This window comes from Otolemur garnettii, unplaced genomic scaffold, assembly GCF_000181295.1.
Source record: "Otolemur garnettii isolate 467f Iridium unplaced genomic scaffold, OtoGar3 scaffold00023, whole genome shotgun sequence".
NCBI lineage: Eukaryota > Metazoa > Chordata > Mammalia > Primates > Galagidae > Otolemur > Otolemur garnettii.
The window spans coordinates 7584503-7598524 of record NW_003852418.1 but is presented as its reverse complement, the minus strand read 5'-3'; the positions used below and the strand labels follow the sequence as shown (position 1 = coordinate 7598524).

The 14022-nt window shown below is 47.3% G+C and overlaps 1 protein-coding gene across 1 annotated transcript; it reads left to right on the top strand.

Moving 5' to 3' along the window:
* Positions 1-6719: 6719 nt before the first annotated feature.
* TP53TG5 (TP53 target 5) lies at positions 6720-10445 on the top strand. The gene is made up of 5 exons (XM_012803807.1): positions 6720-6767; positions 7050-7124; positions 7333-7463; positions 9212-9738; positions 10393-10445. Exons 1-5 carry the CDS (start codon positions 6720-6722, stop codon positions 10443-10445), a joined length of 834 nt encoding a protein of 277 aa, XP_012659261.1.
* Positions 10446-14022: the final 3577 nt, after the last annotated feature.

Here is a 14022-nt window from a genome sequence, read left to right as displayed (position 1 = left end):
GGAGACTTGCTTGAGCCCAGGAGTTGGAGGTTGCTGTGAGCTGTGATGCCATAGCACTCTACCCAGGGGGATAGCTTGAGGCTCTGTCTCAAAAATAATAATAATAATAATAATAATCTTTCAAACATAGAGATACAAACATTTTTTTCTGATAAACAAAAACAGAAAATGTATTACTAGCAAACCAGCATTATAAGAAATGGTAAAGGAAATTCTATAAGCAGAAGAAAGATGATATCCAAAAGAAACTCAGATGGATGTGCACACAAAAATGAAGATCTCTGGCAATGGATAAAGTAAAAGTAAATAGAAGAGACACTTTTTCTCATTTTTAATCATCTTAAAAGATAATTGCTTACCTAAAGCAAAAAAATTCCTTGTGGATTTATAGCATATATAAAAGTAAAATGTATGACAATAAGCATAAAAATGATGAGATGGAGGAATTGAAAATATGCTGTTAAAAGGTCCTTACGCCTGTGGCTCAAAGGGTAGGGCGCCAGCCCCATATGCTGGAGGTGGCGGGTTCAAACCCAGCCCCAGCCAAAAACTGCAAAATAAATAAATAAAAATTTGAAAAGGTCCTTACGCTATATAAGAAGTGGTATAATATTACTTGAAGATAGACTGTGATTCACTAAAGACATATATTGGAAATTCAAAGGCAACCGCTAAGAAAAACATTTTTAAGAGATGGAAGTAACAGGCCAATAATGGAAGTAAAATGGAATGGTAAATATGCTGAAATAGGTCACCGTGTGTGATATGTGTTGATTTGCTTCACTATAGTAAGCAAATCTTTGACTTGCTATATGTTTCTCATAACATCATGTTGTATAACTTAAATATATACAATAAAATTTATTTTAAAAAATGACTGCTGAACATGAAAAAAGAAATAAATGTAGTGTTGGTGATTCTTTTAAAAAAACATTAGGAGGCATCCTCCCTAAGCCTCTTGTGTTCAACATGTCTGCTGAGTATGTCAAGATCGGAAGGTCCTGACCTTTTTCACTTGGACCTTCGCTCAGGCTTGCTAATACAGATGGCAATTTTGAGAGATGTCTGGAGACTTTTTGGATGTGAAAGCTGGGGAACTCGCTACTCACATCTGGTTAGTAGAGGCCAGGGATGCTGCTGAACACCGCAGAATGTATGAGACAGCACATCTCAAACCACCCCTACTCTCGCCTCCAATATACATCAGAGAATTATACTGCTCAAAATATCGACAGTTCTCTGGTTGAGAAACCCTGATTGCCGTGGCATCACAGCTCACAGCAACCTCCAAGTCTTGGGCTTAAGCGATTCTCTTGCCTCAGCCTTCCAAGCAGCCGGGATTACAGGTGCCCACCACAATGCCTGTCTATTTTTTGGTTGCAGTTGTCATTGTTGTTTGGCAGGCCTGGGCTGGATTGGAACCTGCCAGCTCTGGTGTATGTGGCTGGCACCTTTAGCCACTGAACTCTAGGCGCTGAGCCAAAGGAAGGAATGTTAAACACAAAAGAGCCAGGACTTCAGGCTTTAGAAAATGCTCAGCATTTCCAAATGGCAACTAATGGTAAAATTATAAAATGGTTTTCTAGGCTGGGCGCGGTGGCTCACACCTGTAATCCTAGCATTCTGGGAGGCCGAGCGCAAAGATTCAAGACCAGCTTGAGCAAATGCCAGACCTTGTCTCTAAAAAAAAAAAAAAAAAAAAAATAGCTAGGCACTGTGGTGGTCCCCTATAGTCCCAGCTACTGGGGGCGCTGAGGCAAGAGAATCACTTGAGCCCACGAGTTTGAGGTTGCTGTGAGCAATGACTTGCAAAGTGAGACTCTGTCTCAGAAACAAAAAAAAATGTATTAAAAGAAATACTAAAATGGCTTCCTAGCAAAACTCAATCAAATTCAAGGCACTGCCAGGAAAACCTGGTCCAAATAGGAAACTAATAATATTATTGTAAAATTTTCTGTTAACATCTCAGAAAGATTTAAGGCAGTGCCCCAGCGTATTATTCAGTAAGACAAAAAAAAAATATTATTATTATTTTTTTGAGACAGAGTCTCAAGCTGTTGCCCTGGGTAGAGTTCTATGGCATCACAGCTCACAGCAACCTCAAACTCTTGGGCTTAAGTGATTCTCTTGCCTCAGCCTCTTGAGTAGCTGGGACTACAGGCACCTGCCACAACACCTGACTATTTGGGGGGGGGGGGGTAGTTGCCATTGTTGTTTGGCAGGCCAAGGCTGGATACAAACCAGCCAGTTTTGGTGTATGTGGCTGGCACCCTAGCTGCTGAGCTACAGGCACTAAGCCCCAGATAAAAAAATTCTAAATAAATTATGGGTATGCCTCACAAGTCCTCTAAATCAAACAGTAGGGATTCTAGAAAATCTTAAGGATGATTGTTGCCTCATAACTATCTCAACAGAAGCCTATGGTTGAGAAAGGTTACTTAGCTCAAAGAAGTGTGTGAACATTTCTTATATCTAACAGTGGAATCAAATAAGAATCAAACTGATCCATAAGTTTTTAAAAGGATTATATGTTGAGAAACATCTCCAGTTAGGATCTATAGGGATAAAGAGAGTACAAATAAAAAGAAGATTTCTGGCTGAGCACAGTGCTCACACCTGTAATCCTAGCACTCTGGAAAGCAGAGGCAGGAGGAACCCTTGAGCTTAGGAGTTTGAGATCAGCCTGAGCAAGAGAATCGCTTAAGCCCAAGAGCTGGAGGCTCCCAACCTAACCCTAAACCCTAAACCCTGCAGTCTCGTCCGTCAGGGCTGCTGACTGTGCCACTTCCTTCAGGGTCTCAGGCCTTTTTCTGCCCTGGTGTCTTTGTGCGTTCTGATTCCTGGTACCTGAAAACTCCTCTCCCTCCCCTCCTCAGTCTGGCTAACTCTTACGCAGAGGTAGCCAGGTCAAACTCCCAGTACAGAACCTAGCCACCTTGCTTCAGTTGACTGAGCTCTTCCAGGGGTCTTTGGACCTTCGGGACAAAGTCGAAGCTCCCTCAATCTGGTTTCCAAAGCCTTAGCAGTCTAATCTTGCCCACTTCTCCAGCTGCAACCCTTGCCATTATTGGCCACTGCTTTCTATTTCAGCAACATACAGCTGTTCGTAATTCCATTCCACACCTATATTCTTTACATTCCCCCCTCTGAGAATGCTCTCCTCATCTCACCTTTTGCCTAGCTAACTTCTGCTCATCCTTCACTCCTCATCACCATCTCTAGGAGGACTCCCTGACCTGCTCAGGGTTGGGGGGTACCTACTCTGTGTTTACCCCCTCAGGATTACCCTTGTTATAACTAATGCCATTTATTTCATTTTTATTGGGTGTCTTTTTTCTGCCAAGCACTGTTCGAGGCTCTGGGACTTTATCAATGATGAATAAAAACAGATAAAAATCCCTGTTGTGGAGTAATCTACATTCTACAGATACCTCTCCCCTTGGCCTGTGAACTTGAAGGGAGGCATGATCTGCCTACCATGTTTCTGTCCCTCAGTGCCTAGCACAGAGTGGGTCCCCAGCCTTTGTAGCCCAGGGGCTGAGCTGCAGATTCTGCTGCAACCGGCCAGGTACCAGGGCCTCGGAGCAGCCATAGTCCAGTGGAGTTTAGTTGACAAGAGCTAAAATTGTGTGAGCAAGTAGAGGGCGAGAAGGGAGAAGTATCCTCTATGTCCTCCCTAACAAATCACCCCCCTTGCTTTCTTCCCTATGCCACAACCCCCTGCCTCACCTTCACCTTAATTTAAAAAAAAAAAAAATATTTGCATTAAGAAGCTGTTCCACACCCACCCCTCCAAGGCAGAGCTGAGCAGCCCTGCACCTAGAAGTGGTATGGTGCAGAGTGGCTCCTGCACTTCACTGGGTATCAGACTGGCCTATTGCACTGGGGGTTGCCCACAAAACTGCTTTTCACAAGCTCTTCAGATTATTCTGATGCAGCTAGCTGGGCACCAGGGCTTCAGAGCAGCCAAAGGCTTCCAGAGCCTGCCATGATCTGTCCCCAGCCCATGACTCCCTTTCTGTTTCATCCACTGCCAATCTCATCCTCCTCTTCCCTCCCTTCCTTCAGGTCTCTGCCCCAATCTTATCTTGTTGGTGAATCTTCCCCGCTTCCCCAGCCCCTCTTATTAACCCAGCATACCCTCTACTTCTGCCCTGTCTATCTCCTTTACCCTGTTTTCTTTTCTTTTCTTTCTTTTCTTCTTCTTCTATTTTTTTTTAAACAGAGTCTCACTTTGTCACCCTTGGTAGAGTGCTGTGGCGTCATAGCTCATAGCAACCTCAGACTCTTAGGCTTAAGGGATGCTCTTGTCTCAGCCTCCCAAGCAGCTGGGACTGCAGGCACCTGCCATAATGTCTGGCTATTTTTAGAGACCAGGTCTCACTCTTGCTCATCCTGGTCTCAAACTCATGACCTCAGGCAGTCCACCTGCCTCGGCTCTCCAAGCACTTATTCCCACCTGACATAACCCTGGTGGCTGGAGCTGACTCATAAGGACTCACAGAAGTCTATATTATGTTTTTAGGAACTCTGCAGGCTAGTCAAACATAACCTATACTAAAAATTAAATTATATAAACTTATAAATGAATGATATTTTTAAAAGGTGAAAAATGCTTAAACTCATCACTTTATAATTTTTTCTAACTTTTTACTATTATCTGTTCTTGAGTTTCTTTCTATCTGTTCAGCAGAGACATATAGTATAACGATCTTGCATATTGCCCAACTCCAAGTTCAGTGACATCAATTGGTAGCTTGAGATTAGCTTCACTAAGAGTGTATCCCAGAAACAGGTAAATGTGATGAATTAATCATTTTATTGATTGCCTAGACCAGGGTTGGTAATATTTAGCCTGACTAATTTTGTAAATACTGTTATTGCAACATAGCCATGACCATTTACTTACATACTACCTATGGCTGTTTTCCCACTACAAGAACAGAGACAAGTTAATTACTGGCCTGCAAAGCCCATGTTGGCCCACCAAGCCTAAGATTTTCTGTCTGGCCTTTTATAGGAGGAATTTGCTAACAAGAAAGTAATGGAGAGGCTGGGCATGGTGGCTCACACTGGGAGGCCGAGACAGGTGGATAGCCTGAGCTCAGGAGTTCAAGAACAGCCTGAGCAAGAGCGAGACCCCCAACTCTACTAAAAACAGAAAAACCAACTGGGCGTTGTGGTGAACATACGTAGTCCCAGCTGCTTGGGGAGGCTGAGACAAGAGGATCACTTGCGCCCAGGAGTTTGAGGTTGCTGTGACGGGCACTGTAGTCCCAGCTACCAAGGAGTCTGAGACAAGAGGATCACTTGAGCCCCAGAGTTTGAGGTTCTGTGAGCTATGATGATGTCACAGCATTCTATCCAGGGCAACAGAGTGAGACTCTGTCTCAAAAAGAACAAAAAAAGAAAGTAATGGAGAAAATACTAATAATGCAGATTAAACAAGTGCCATATCTATAGCTGTCACATTGTAAAGAGCAACAAAATCTGAGAAAAGATACTTCCAGTATTCAAAACCTGTGATACAAGTCAGCAAATGAGTCAATCAGGTCACTGAGGAAATTCTGATATCTTTGTTTTGCTTTTTCACCGTCTTCTTACTGTTTAGTATAAAAGAAAATGGTCCTACATTTGTTTGTCAGTTATCACCACAGGGGGCTCTGGATAGAAGAATTAGGAACAATTCAAGAAAAGCATCCTGTAAAAAGCAATTGGCTAATGGAATTTATAATACAGAGTCTTAGAGAATTTTTGTATTATTTCTATATGTCTATTGGTAAAATTTATAATACGTACACTTTTGGTTCAGAGAGCCAATGTTTAAACAAGTACAAACACACATATTGTTTTGTTTCCCCTCCATTAGTGAGAGTAATGTGAGCTCCTTGAGAGAAAGAATTTTATGTGTGTGTGTGTGTGTGTGTGTTTTTTTTCTTTTGAGACAGAGCCTCAAGCAGTTGCCCTGGGTACAGTGCCATGGCATCACAGCTCACAGCAACCTCCAACTCCTGGGCTCAAGCGAGTCTCCTGCCTCTGCCTCCCAAGTAGCTGGGACTACAGGCCCCTGCCACAACGCCCGGCTATTTTTTGGTTGCAGCCATCATTGTCGTTTGGCGGGCCCAGGCTGGATTTGAACCTGCCAGCTCAGGTGTATGTGGCTGGCGCCTTAAGGCTTAGCCTCTTGAACCACAGGCGCCAAGCCTAAGAATTTTATGTTATTCTAGTGCTTAGAAAAGCGTCCAGCACGTAGCAAGTGCCCAAACATGCGACAAGAATGGATAGATGAGCATGGTTTAGGGAACCCTGGTTTCATGGGTTGACCATTAGACCTTGGTTAGGTTTCAAGTTCACCATTATCCCGCTGTGTAAATTATTTAACCTCTTTGAACCTTGGCTTCCTCATTTAAAAAGAGGCGATAATCCTCTTGCCTCACAGGGAGGTTGTGACAATGTACACTGCTGCCTGTCACCTACTGCCTATGTTTCTCTATAGATGGGAGTTTCCTTTTCACCCTCTATACCTTCCACACACACTCCTTGGAGATCCAGGCCTGCTGCTGTCACATTTCAGTGATGTCACAGCTGCCTACACTGCAAAAGCCATCACCCCCATCTGATGCCCAGCCTGAATGCTGGCTGAACTGAGAGGGGCAAGGCGCAAGTGGTGCCTGATATAAGCCTTATTTCATCTGATTTTGAGGCCTCCTAGCCCCAGCATGAGTCCATCAGCAATGAAGAAGCCCAAGAATAGCATGGTTTCCAAGGTCAGACTTTGAATTAGACCCTGGGAGTGAACCCCAAGAGGGACCTTAACAAAGAGTCCAGACTTACCAAGGACAGAGGCCTTCTAGCTTGGGAAGAAAGGGAATGGTGAAGGGTGAAGGGCGGTCAGGACAGTTAAAATAGTCTCCCCCGTCTGTCCTCAAACTGAGGTGACAAAACTCTCAGTCTGGGTTTGGTCAAACCATGCTCAGCCAAATGCAAAGGCAGAAGGGAGGCCTTCAGGGGGATTCCTCCTGTGTTTTCTTTCTCTCTCTGTTGCCCAGCCGCAATATGAGAAGCCGAGGGACAAGATAAAGGACACTCTCTGCAAAGGAATTGAGCGGAACCGACTTAAAATGGTGAGATACCCTATTTTGACCCAAGCTTAGGGGAGCCTAAGTACCCACGCTGTGCTGCTCTTGGTTGCCAGGCCAGTGACCCAGGAGGAGTCAGCAGGCCTTGCCCTGAGCTGAGCTGAGCCCGAGCTAAGCTGAGGCAGGCAGCGGAGTGGGAGGCTTTCCTAGGAGAGTTGAAGCTTCTATTTTTCTGGTTTCTCAACCCTGGCAGGTGTTAAGAAACTTGTCACTCTTGAAGATACTCAAGAGCTCGAATCCTCGGATCCAAGTCCTACATAACCTGGCCAAAAGGTGTTGGAATTCACTGCTTAGAGTTCCAAAGATTCTCCGCATTACCTCTGGGTGAGCTCGACCCACACATGGCTCCCAGGATGGACTCAATAGCTGTCATTACTGAGAACAGGCATTGTGCTCACTTATTTTAGAGGATGAGTCTAATTTTCACAAAGACTCTTGAGAAAGGTATCTCTTAGCTCTATATTCCTGTTGGAGAGTTAACTGAACTGGTAAGTTGCAGAGCTAAGATTTGAAGCCATTCCTGGCTGATATTGGAGGTGTGGTCATAACAATGGTTATCATCTAACTATAGGCCTGACCCCGACCTGGGCACTGAGTGCGAGAGGTCACTCCTCCTTCCCACCTCCACGTCAACATACCCCCAGAGATTCACCTGCACACTGGCCCCTAAAGTCCAAGGACTAGTTAATCTTGCTGAGGCTCAATTTCCTCATATGTCACATCAGAATAGAAAGCTAACATTGATTAAGTGCCTGCTAAGAGCCAGCTACTGTGCTGAGCCCTTTGTGGGGATTTTCCCATTCAGTTTATTCTTTACCACAGTCCCATTAGGTAGATAGAATTATCCCATTTTGGCTCGGCGCCTATAGCTCAACCGGCTAAGGCACCAGCCATGTACACCTAAGGTGGCGGGTTCGAATCCCCAGCCCGGACCCGCCAAACAACAGTGACGGCTGCAACCAAAAAATAGCCCAGCGTTGTGGCGGGTGCCTGTGGTCCCAGCTACTTGGGAGGCAGAGGCAGGAGACTCGCTTGAGCCCAGGAGTTGGAGGTTGCTGTGAGCTGTGATGCCACGGCACTCTACCCAGGGGGACAGGTTGAGGCTCTGTCTCCAAAAAAAAAAAAAAAAAGAATTATCCCATTTTATAGATAAGGAAACTAAGGTTCTGAGAGGTTAAATTTCTTGCCTAAAGTATACAGATGCTAAGAGGCAGAGAAGTAAAGCCTGTGCTCTAGAACCCACTCTGCTGCTTCACTACCTCCCACCTTGCAAGAGTGAGCCTGACATGGGTGGGCACTACTCGATCAGTGGTGGCCACTATTCTCATCAGTACTGCCATTATCTTAAGCCCAAAGCCTTACCTCTCTCCACACACACTCAGCTAGGATGGTCCTGCCACTGGGGGTGCCTGTGCAGGGGGTCCAATCTGCTATACTCTTTCTAGCACCTCTGTTAGTTCTACCTCTCTGGGCTCCTCTCTCTGATTTGGCCTCCAGATCAGGCAGCCAGGAAATGTGGAGCCAAAAAAAGAAAGGATCAGGATCATCTAGTCCCAGTTTCCCAACTTCTCAAAGCATTGGAACCTCTATCCTAAGCCCCAATTGTGGTGTTGGGGGTTTGAGGGGTGGCCTTCTACCCTCCCCTGCCCTTGGGCCTGGGTAGAAGAGGAGAGAGAGGGCATTGAGACACCTCCTCAGAACCCTAAGGTTTCTTGGAACACAATTAAAAAAAAAAACAAAAAAAACCTCAGCTCTTCACCCTCTTAACTGAAGCCCAGGGAGACCGAGCTCTAATCTAGTGGCAGATTCAGACAATACACATTCCTAGAAGTTCCTAACTACTAGTCATACCTTTTACCTTCCCAACCTCTCCTATCTCTTCTGCCAATACTTCCTACATCCTCTACCCCCAAGCCCAAGGCCTCTAGGCAGTAGAGAAGTTTCTTTTCAGTCCCTCTCTGTCTTTCCTAACAGGCTCCCCCTGAGCTGGCTGCACAGCAACCATCTCAGGGCTAGGCTAGAGGCCCAGGCCTTAGTCCTGCTCTCCTGACTGCTTTTCCTCTCCCTGCCAGGGAAGACAATGTCTGCAATAAAGTGAAGCAAAATAATGACGAGTTCCAGGAGACTAGGTGCCCTAAGACAGAACCAAAGTCCAAGAAATTAGAGCCTGCAGGGGAATCTAAGGAGACAAAGCCCAAGGAGAGGTCAAGGATGAGAAACAAGGCAAAGGGGTCCCCTGAAGCAGTGCCATGGCAAGAACAGGTGGAGCCTGAGGCCCCAAGGACATCGAGGAGTCATGGCCAGAACACTGGAGCCCGGAAGAGGCAACTACTCACTGAGGGCCCTCAAATAGTCGTCCTGAACACCAACCACCACAGAACTCCCATGGGAGACATGAAGCAGCGAGATATAGCTGACCAGCGGGTCTGGTTTGAGGGGCTGCCCACACGAGTGCATCTTCCAGCTCCCCGGGTGATGTGCAGATCTTCCACTTTGCGCTGGGCTAAGCGCTGCTGCACCCGCTTCTGCTCTGCATCTCTTGAGCTGCCTAAGTTCCATTCATACAAGGTGGGTGCAACACCACCACTACCAGGCCAAAGTGAGATGCAGGCTCCGAGCCAGGCCCAGAGCTGGGTCCTAGAGTCACATGGCTTAGGTTCTGGAGTCTTGAGGGTGGTGCCGGAAGGCTCTGCCTTTATGCCTAAAGGGAAGAAACCATTGACCAAGCCCACACAGCAGGGTACTGACTAGGCTGAGGCCCCTCAGGATGTAAGCAGAGGCTCTGGGGAAGGAGGGACATTTACAGTGTGGTTTCTAGGGTGGCTCATCTCATTACTTGAAGGCCTTAGGAAAGGAGGAAATTGCTAGGGCTGTGAATTTCACAGTCAGAGGTCTAAGTAAACAGTTTAAGGATTTCCAAAAGTGGGAGGAGAAAGTGGTTAAATGGGGCTTTGCTCCATCCCATCAACTCTCTGCTCATGTTTGATTTATTCTGGCTTGGAATGAAAAAGTTCTTTAGGGGGAAAAAAAGAAGAAAATACTCCAGACCCTCAATGAGAGAACTGAAGTCCTATAAAAGGAAGCGGGTGACTATTCCCAGCTTCCAGCTTAAAGGGAGGCTCTTTGCCTTTAGCAAAAGAAGCATCTCCAACCTGCCAAACTCCGTAACACCCTTGTCCTTGAGCTCGCTCCCCATACGACAGCGCCCCCTGGGGGCGGTTTTAGCACCTAACACTGAGGTCTCTGCTCGCAGGTGATGTGACCCACTATGGGAGCCTGAAGTGTGAGCAGGCGGATGATCACTGAATGAGATGAACGGGAGGGATGGGTGGGGAAATTCACGAGTCTACAAATAAAATCTCCCATATGCCACCGAAGAATACTACTGCTGACTCTGCCTGTTTGTCTAAGGATAGAGGAAAGGGGCCTTGTGCAGAGGTGGGGAGGGAGGCTGTGTCACGACTTCAGGCTTTCCCCACCCCCATCTCCGGGTCCCTAAGGTCAATCTAGAACCCAACAAAGAAGCCAGCGAGCTGTACCCCCTCCCCCACCTCCGCGAGCGGGTCCCCTGAGTGGTGCATTCTTCTCTATGAAGTCAGAGAGGGGGAGCGTTTGCCGCGTGCTTCCCAGGTGCAAGGAGCCTCACAATGGCCCTGCCACCCAAAGAGAAGAGGAAACTGCGGCGCCGAGATGAAAAATAACTTGCCCTGGTTCACTCAGCTAGGAAATTAGCAGGAACAAGGACTCTAACCTAAGTCTCCAGGCTGTTCCTCCTCCCGTTTCCCCAAGAAAAATGAGAAAAGGAAAATGAAAGCCTGCCCAGTGGTCATCGGGCGGGTGGAGTAGCCCCAGCATCGATGGGTCGGGCACACGCATTGCGACCTGATTATTGATCCTTCTGATGTCATTAAATGGGTGTTAGCTGGGCTCCAATGTGCTCCTCTTGGGTCACAGATCAGAGTGACTTGGCATGCCCACCCTCAACCCCAAGCCTTGGCGACCCCATGTGGTTGGGGTCACCTCTGTCGGTAGTAGTCACAGGGCCCTGAACACTCAATGGGAGACTGAAAAGTCGAGCGGGCCTGAGTTTTGTCCGAATGAAGACCTCCATATTCTAGGAGGCAGGCTGCTGTGAGCAGGCGCCCTCGGGAGAGCAGTGGCGCCACGAGGGGTGGCAGAGACCTCCTCGAGGCCTTCAGGACAGTGAAGGAGATCTCCAGTTAGAGAAGAGAGGGAGAACGATCGCCGAGCTCCCTCTTATCCCACCGGCTCGCATCGCTCCTCCACACTGGTGCTCGGGCTGGACTACTAGGCGGAGCCAGGGCGCGGGGATTCTCCGCGCCGCGCAGCTGCGGCTCAGCCCCGGCAAGGCCAGGAGGCCTCGAGCTCCTGCTGAGAGCTCTCCACCGTCGGTAGAGCTCCCAGCCTCGAGCGATCTTCACGCGGAACCCTACTACCGTGCGAACCCCCACCCTGCCATTCTCGCCACTGCCTGTGCAACCTCCACCCCAGCAGCCTCCCAGCAGTCTTCCCACTCAGCTTGCACTCCAGGCCATTTCCTAAGTAGTGTCCATTTCAGTTCCCTCGCCGGGCTCATCAATCTCATCAACCTTTGGAAATACTTTCATTCCATTAACCTTTGCATGAACTTGTCCTCTGCGCCCTTTAGGGGGCAGTCAGGACAGCACGCTCCCAACCAAAAAATCAAACCGTCTCTAGGGAGTCTGCTGCCCTAGTCTTCCTGGGAGCCCAGGCATGAATGGAGTGGGCCTGGGGGAGATTGGCAGCTTCTGCCTTGCCCCACAGAGATCTAAAGTTGGGGGCCAGCTGCTCAGGGGGAATGCCACCAAGTATGGGGCAGGGAGGTTGGGTGTGAGATGAGGCTGGGACCCAGCATGGCCAGGGGAGCTAAGATTGGGCATTTATGCCTCTGGAGACCTGCCTCCCACAATCGCACAAATGGGGTCTCCCCATTACCACCCTCCATTTGTTTAACTCCTTCAATATGAGGCTCCTCTTCTGGGCTCTGGAAGATTCTGATTTGGAGAAAAGTTACCCAGAAGTGGCTCCCTAACAGTTAATTGGGGGAAAAAATTGAAGTGTTTCAGTGTATACTGAGTTGCTTTTAACAAGTCACATGACCCCTCTTAGCCTATTTCATCTGTTTATAACATAGGGATACTAATACCCCCTTTCAGAGGGGTTTTAAGCAAATAGGCTTGATGCCAGTCTGTGGGCTGTTGAAAAAGTGTTGGGGCTTTTCCCCACATCTCCTCTCTGGCCCTTTGTTAGGTATAAGAAAGCCCTGTGGCCAGTACTGGCCCTGTTTCTCACTAAATGAGCAGCTGCCTACCTGCCCACCTAGGGAACTTGCTGCTGGTTAACAAGCCAAGCAAATGTTCACATTCACAAGCTTTTGCTCAAATGGCATCTGGATTCCCAAGACTGTCCCTCTCCCAATTGTCTGGACCACATAATACTCAAACACGACTGGAACGTGAAAAGAGGAGGTTTCTGAGGCAGACAGGCTCAGCTTCTTATCAGCTGTGTGATGTTGGAAGTTATTTACTCCCTAACCTTCAGTCTGTCTGCAAAATGTGGACAATAATGGTGCCTATCTCATTGGATTAAGAGAGAATACATATAAATCACTTTGCGGCGGGTGGCAGATAGGAGCTCAATAGCTGGTAGTGGTACCTAGATTATAGACAAGCTTACTCCCCATCTAACATCTGAAAACAATAAGACGTAGAAGAAAGGTATCTCTTCTGTAAAATGAAGATTGGGGGGAAAGGGTGGTGGGCACAGTAGTCTAATAACTAACTGCCTAGAATTATGGGTCACTTTCAAAGCGCCAGACACTGTGCTAAGTGTTTTACATATGACATCTCACTGAATCCTTACAGTAACCCAGGGAAATAAGTATAGTAACACTATGTGATATTACCCTCATTTTACACGTGAGGAATCTGAGGACCTTCCCAGGTAGTGACAAGGATTAAAACTCTCAGCTCCCGGCTCGGTGCCTATGGCTCAAGTGGCCAAGGCGCCAGCCACATGCACCTCAGGTGGCAGTTCGAATCCAGCCTAGGCCCACCAAACAACAATGAAGGCTGCAATCAAAATATAGCTGGTCGTTGTGGTAGGCGCCTGTAGTCCCCAGCTACTTGGGAGGTGGAGGCAGGAGAATCCTGGACTTGAGTCCAGGATCTGGAGGTTGCTGTGAGCTGTGATGCCACAGCACTCTACTCAGGGTGACAGCTTGAGGGTCTGTCTAAAAAAAAAAAAAAACCACTCTTAGCTCCCTCTACTCTCTCCTGCCTCAGTGCTGTCTTTACCATCCTTTACTATTTTCCTACAGAAAGCCTCAAGCAAGACAGTGGCTTTTAATTTCCTCTCCACAGAAGAGTTCTCCTGTGCCCTGAACTCACCCTTTCTCACCCCGCCCTACTTCCCTAGACACCCTGCCCATAAGGCTCTGTGGTCCCTGGGCTGTAAGTACAGGGACATGTTCCACATCTGTGTACTGGGACTGGCAGAAGGAAGTTAAAATCACCAGGAAGTCATGAAGAAAGGAACCCAAGGCACCCCTGTCTAAGGGCACCTTGAGCTTCCCATTCCACCCTATGTGCTGGCTGCCATCCTGGCTCCCATTTGGCCCTGATTTGGACAGGGCTGCCTAGAGCTAGGGGTTAAAGCTACGGTTTCTGATCCAGGTACCAACCCTCATCCTTTGGAAAAATGTTTTCTATGTTCCTTTAATCACTTGAAAAATCCCTGGCCATATTTAATGTACCAAATATCAGCTTTTCTTAGAAAGCTAGTAATTCTAATAAAGTGCTTTTCATCTTTCATATTTAAAACAGGATGAGAAGTTAGGATT

Excerpts from the sequence above, each read along its gene's own strand:
- TP53TG5 (XM_012803807.1), top strand. The coding sequence starts at position 6,720 with ATGAGTCCATCAGCAATGAAGAAGCCCAAGAATAGCATGGTTTCCAAG. Across the intron at positions 7,125-7,332 it reads AGCGGAACCGACTTAAAATG|GTGTTAAGAAACTTGTCACT; the intron begins GTGAGATACCCT and ends CAACCCTGGCAG. Across the intron at positions 7,464-9,211 it reads ATTCTCCGCATTACCTCTGG|GGAAGACAATGTCTGCAATA; the intron begins GTGAGCTCGACC and ends TCTCCCTGCCAG.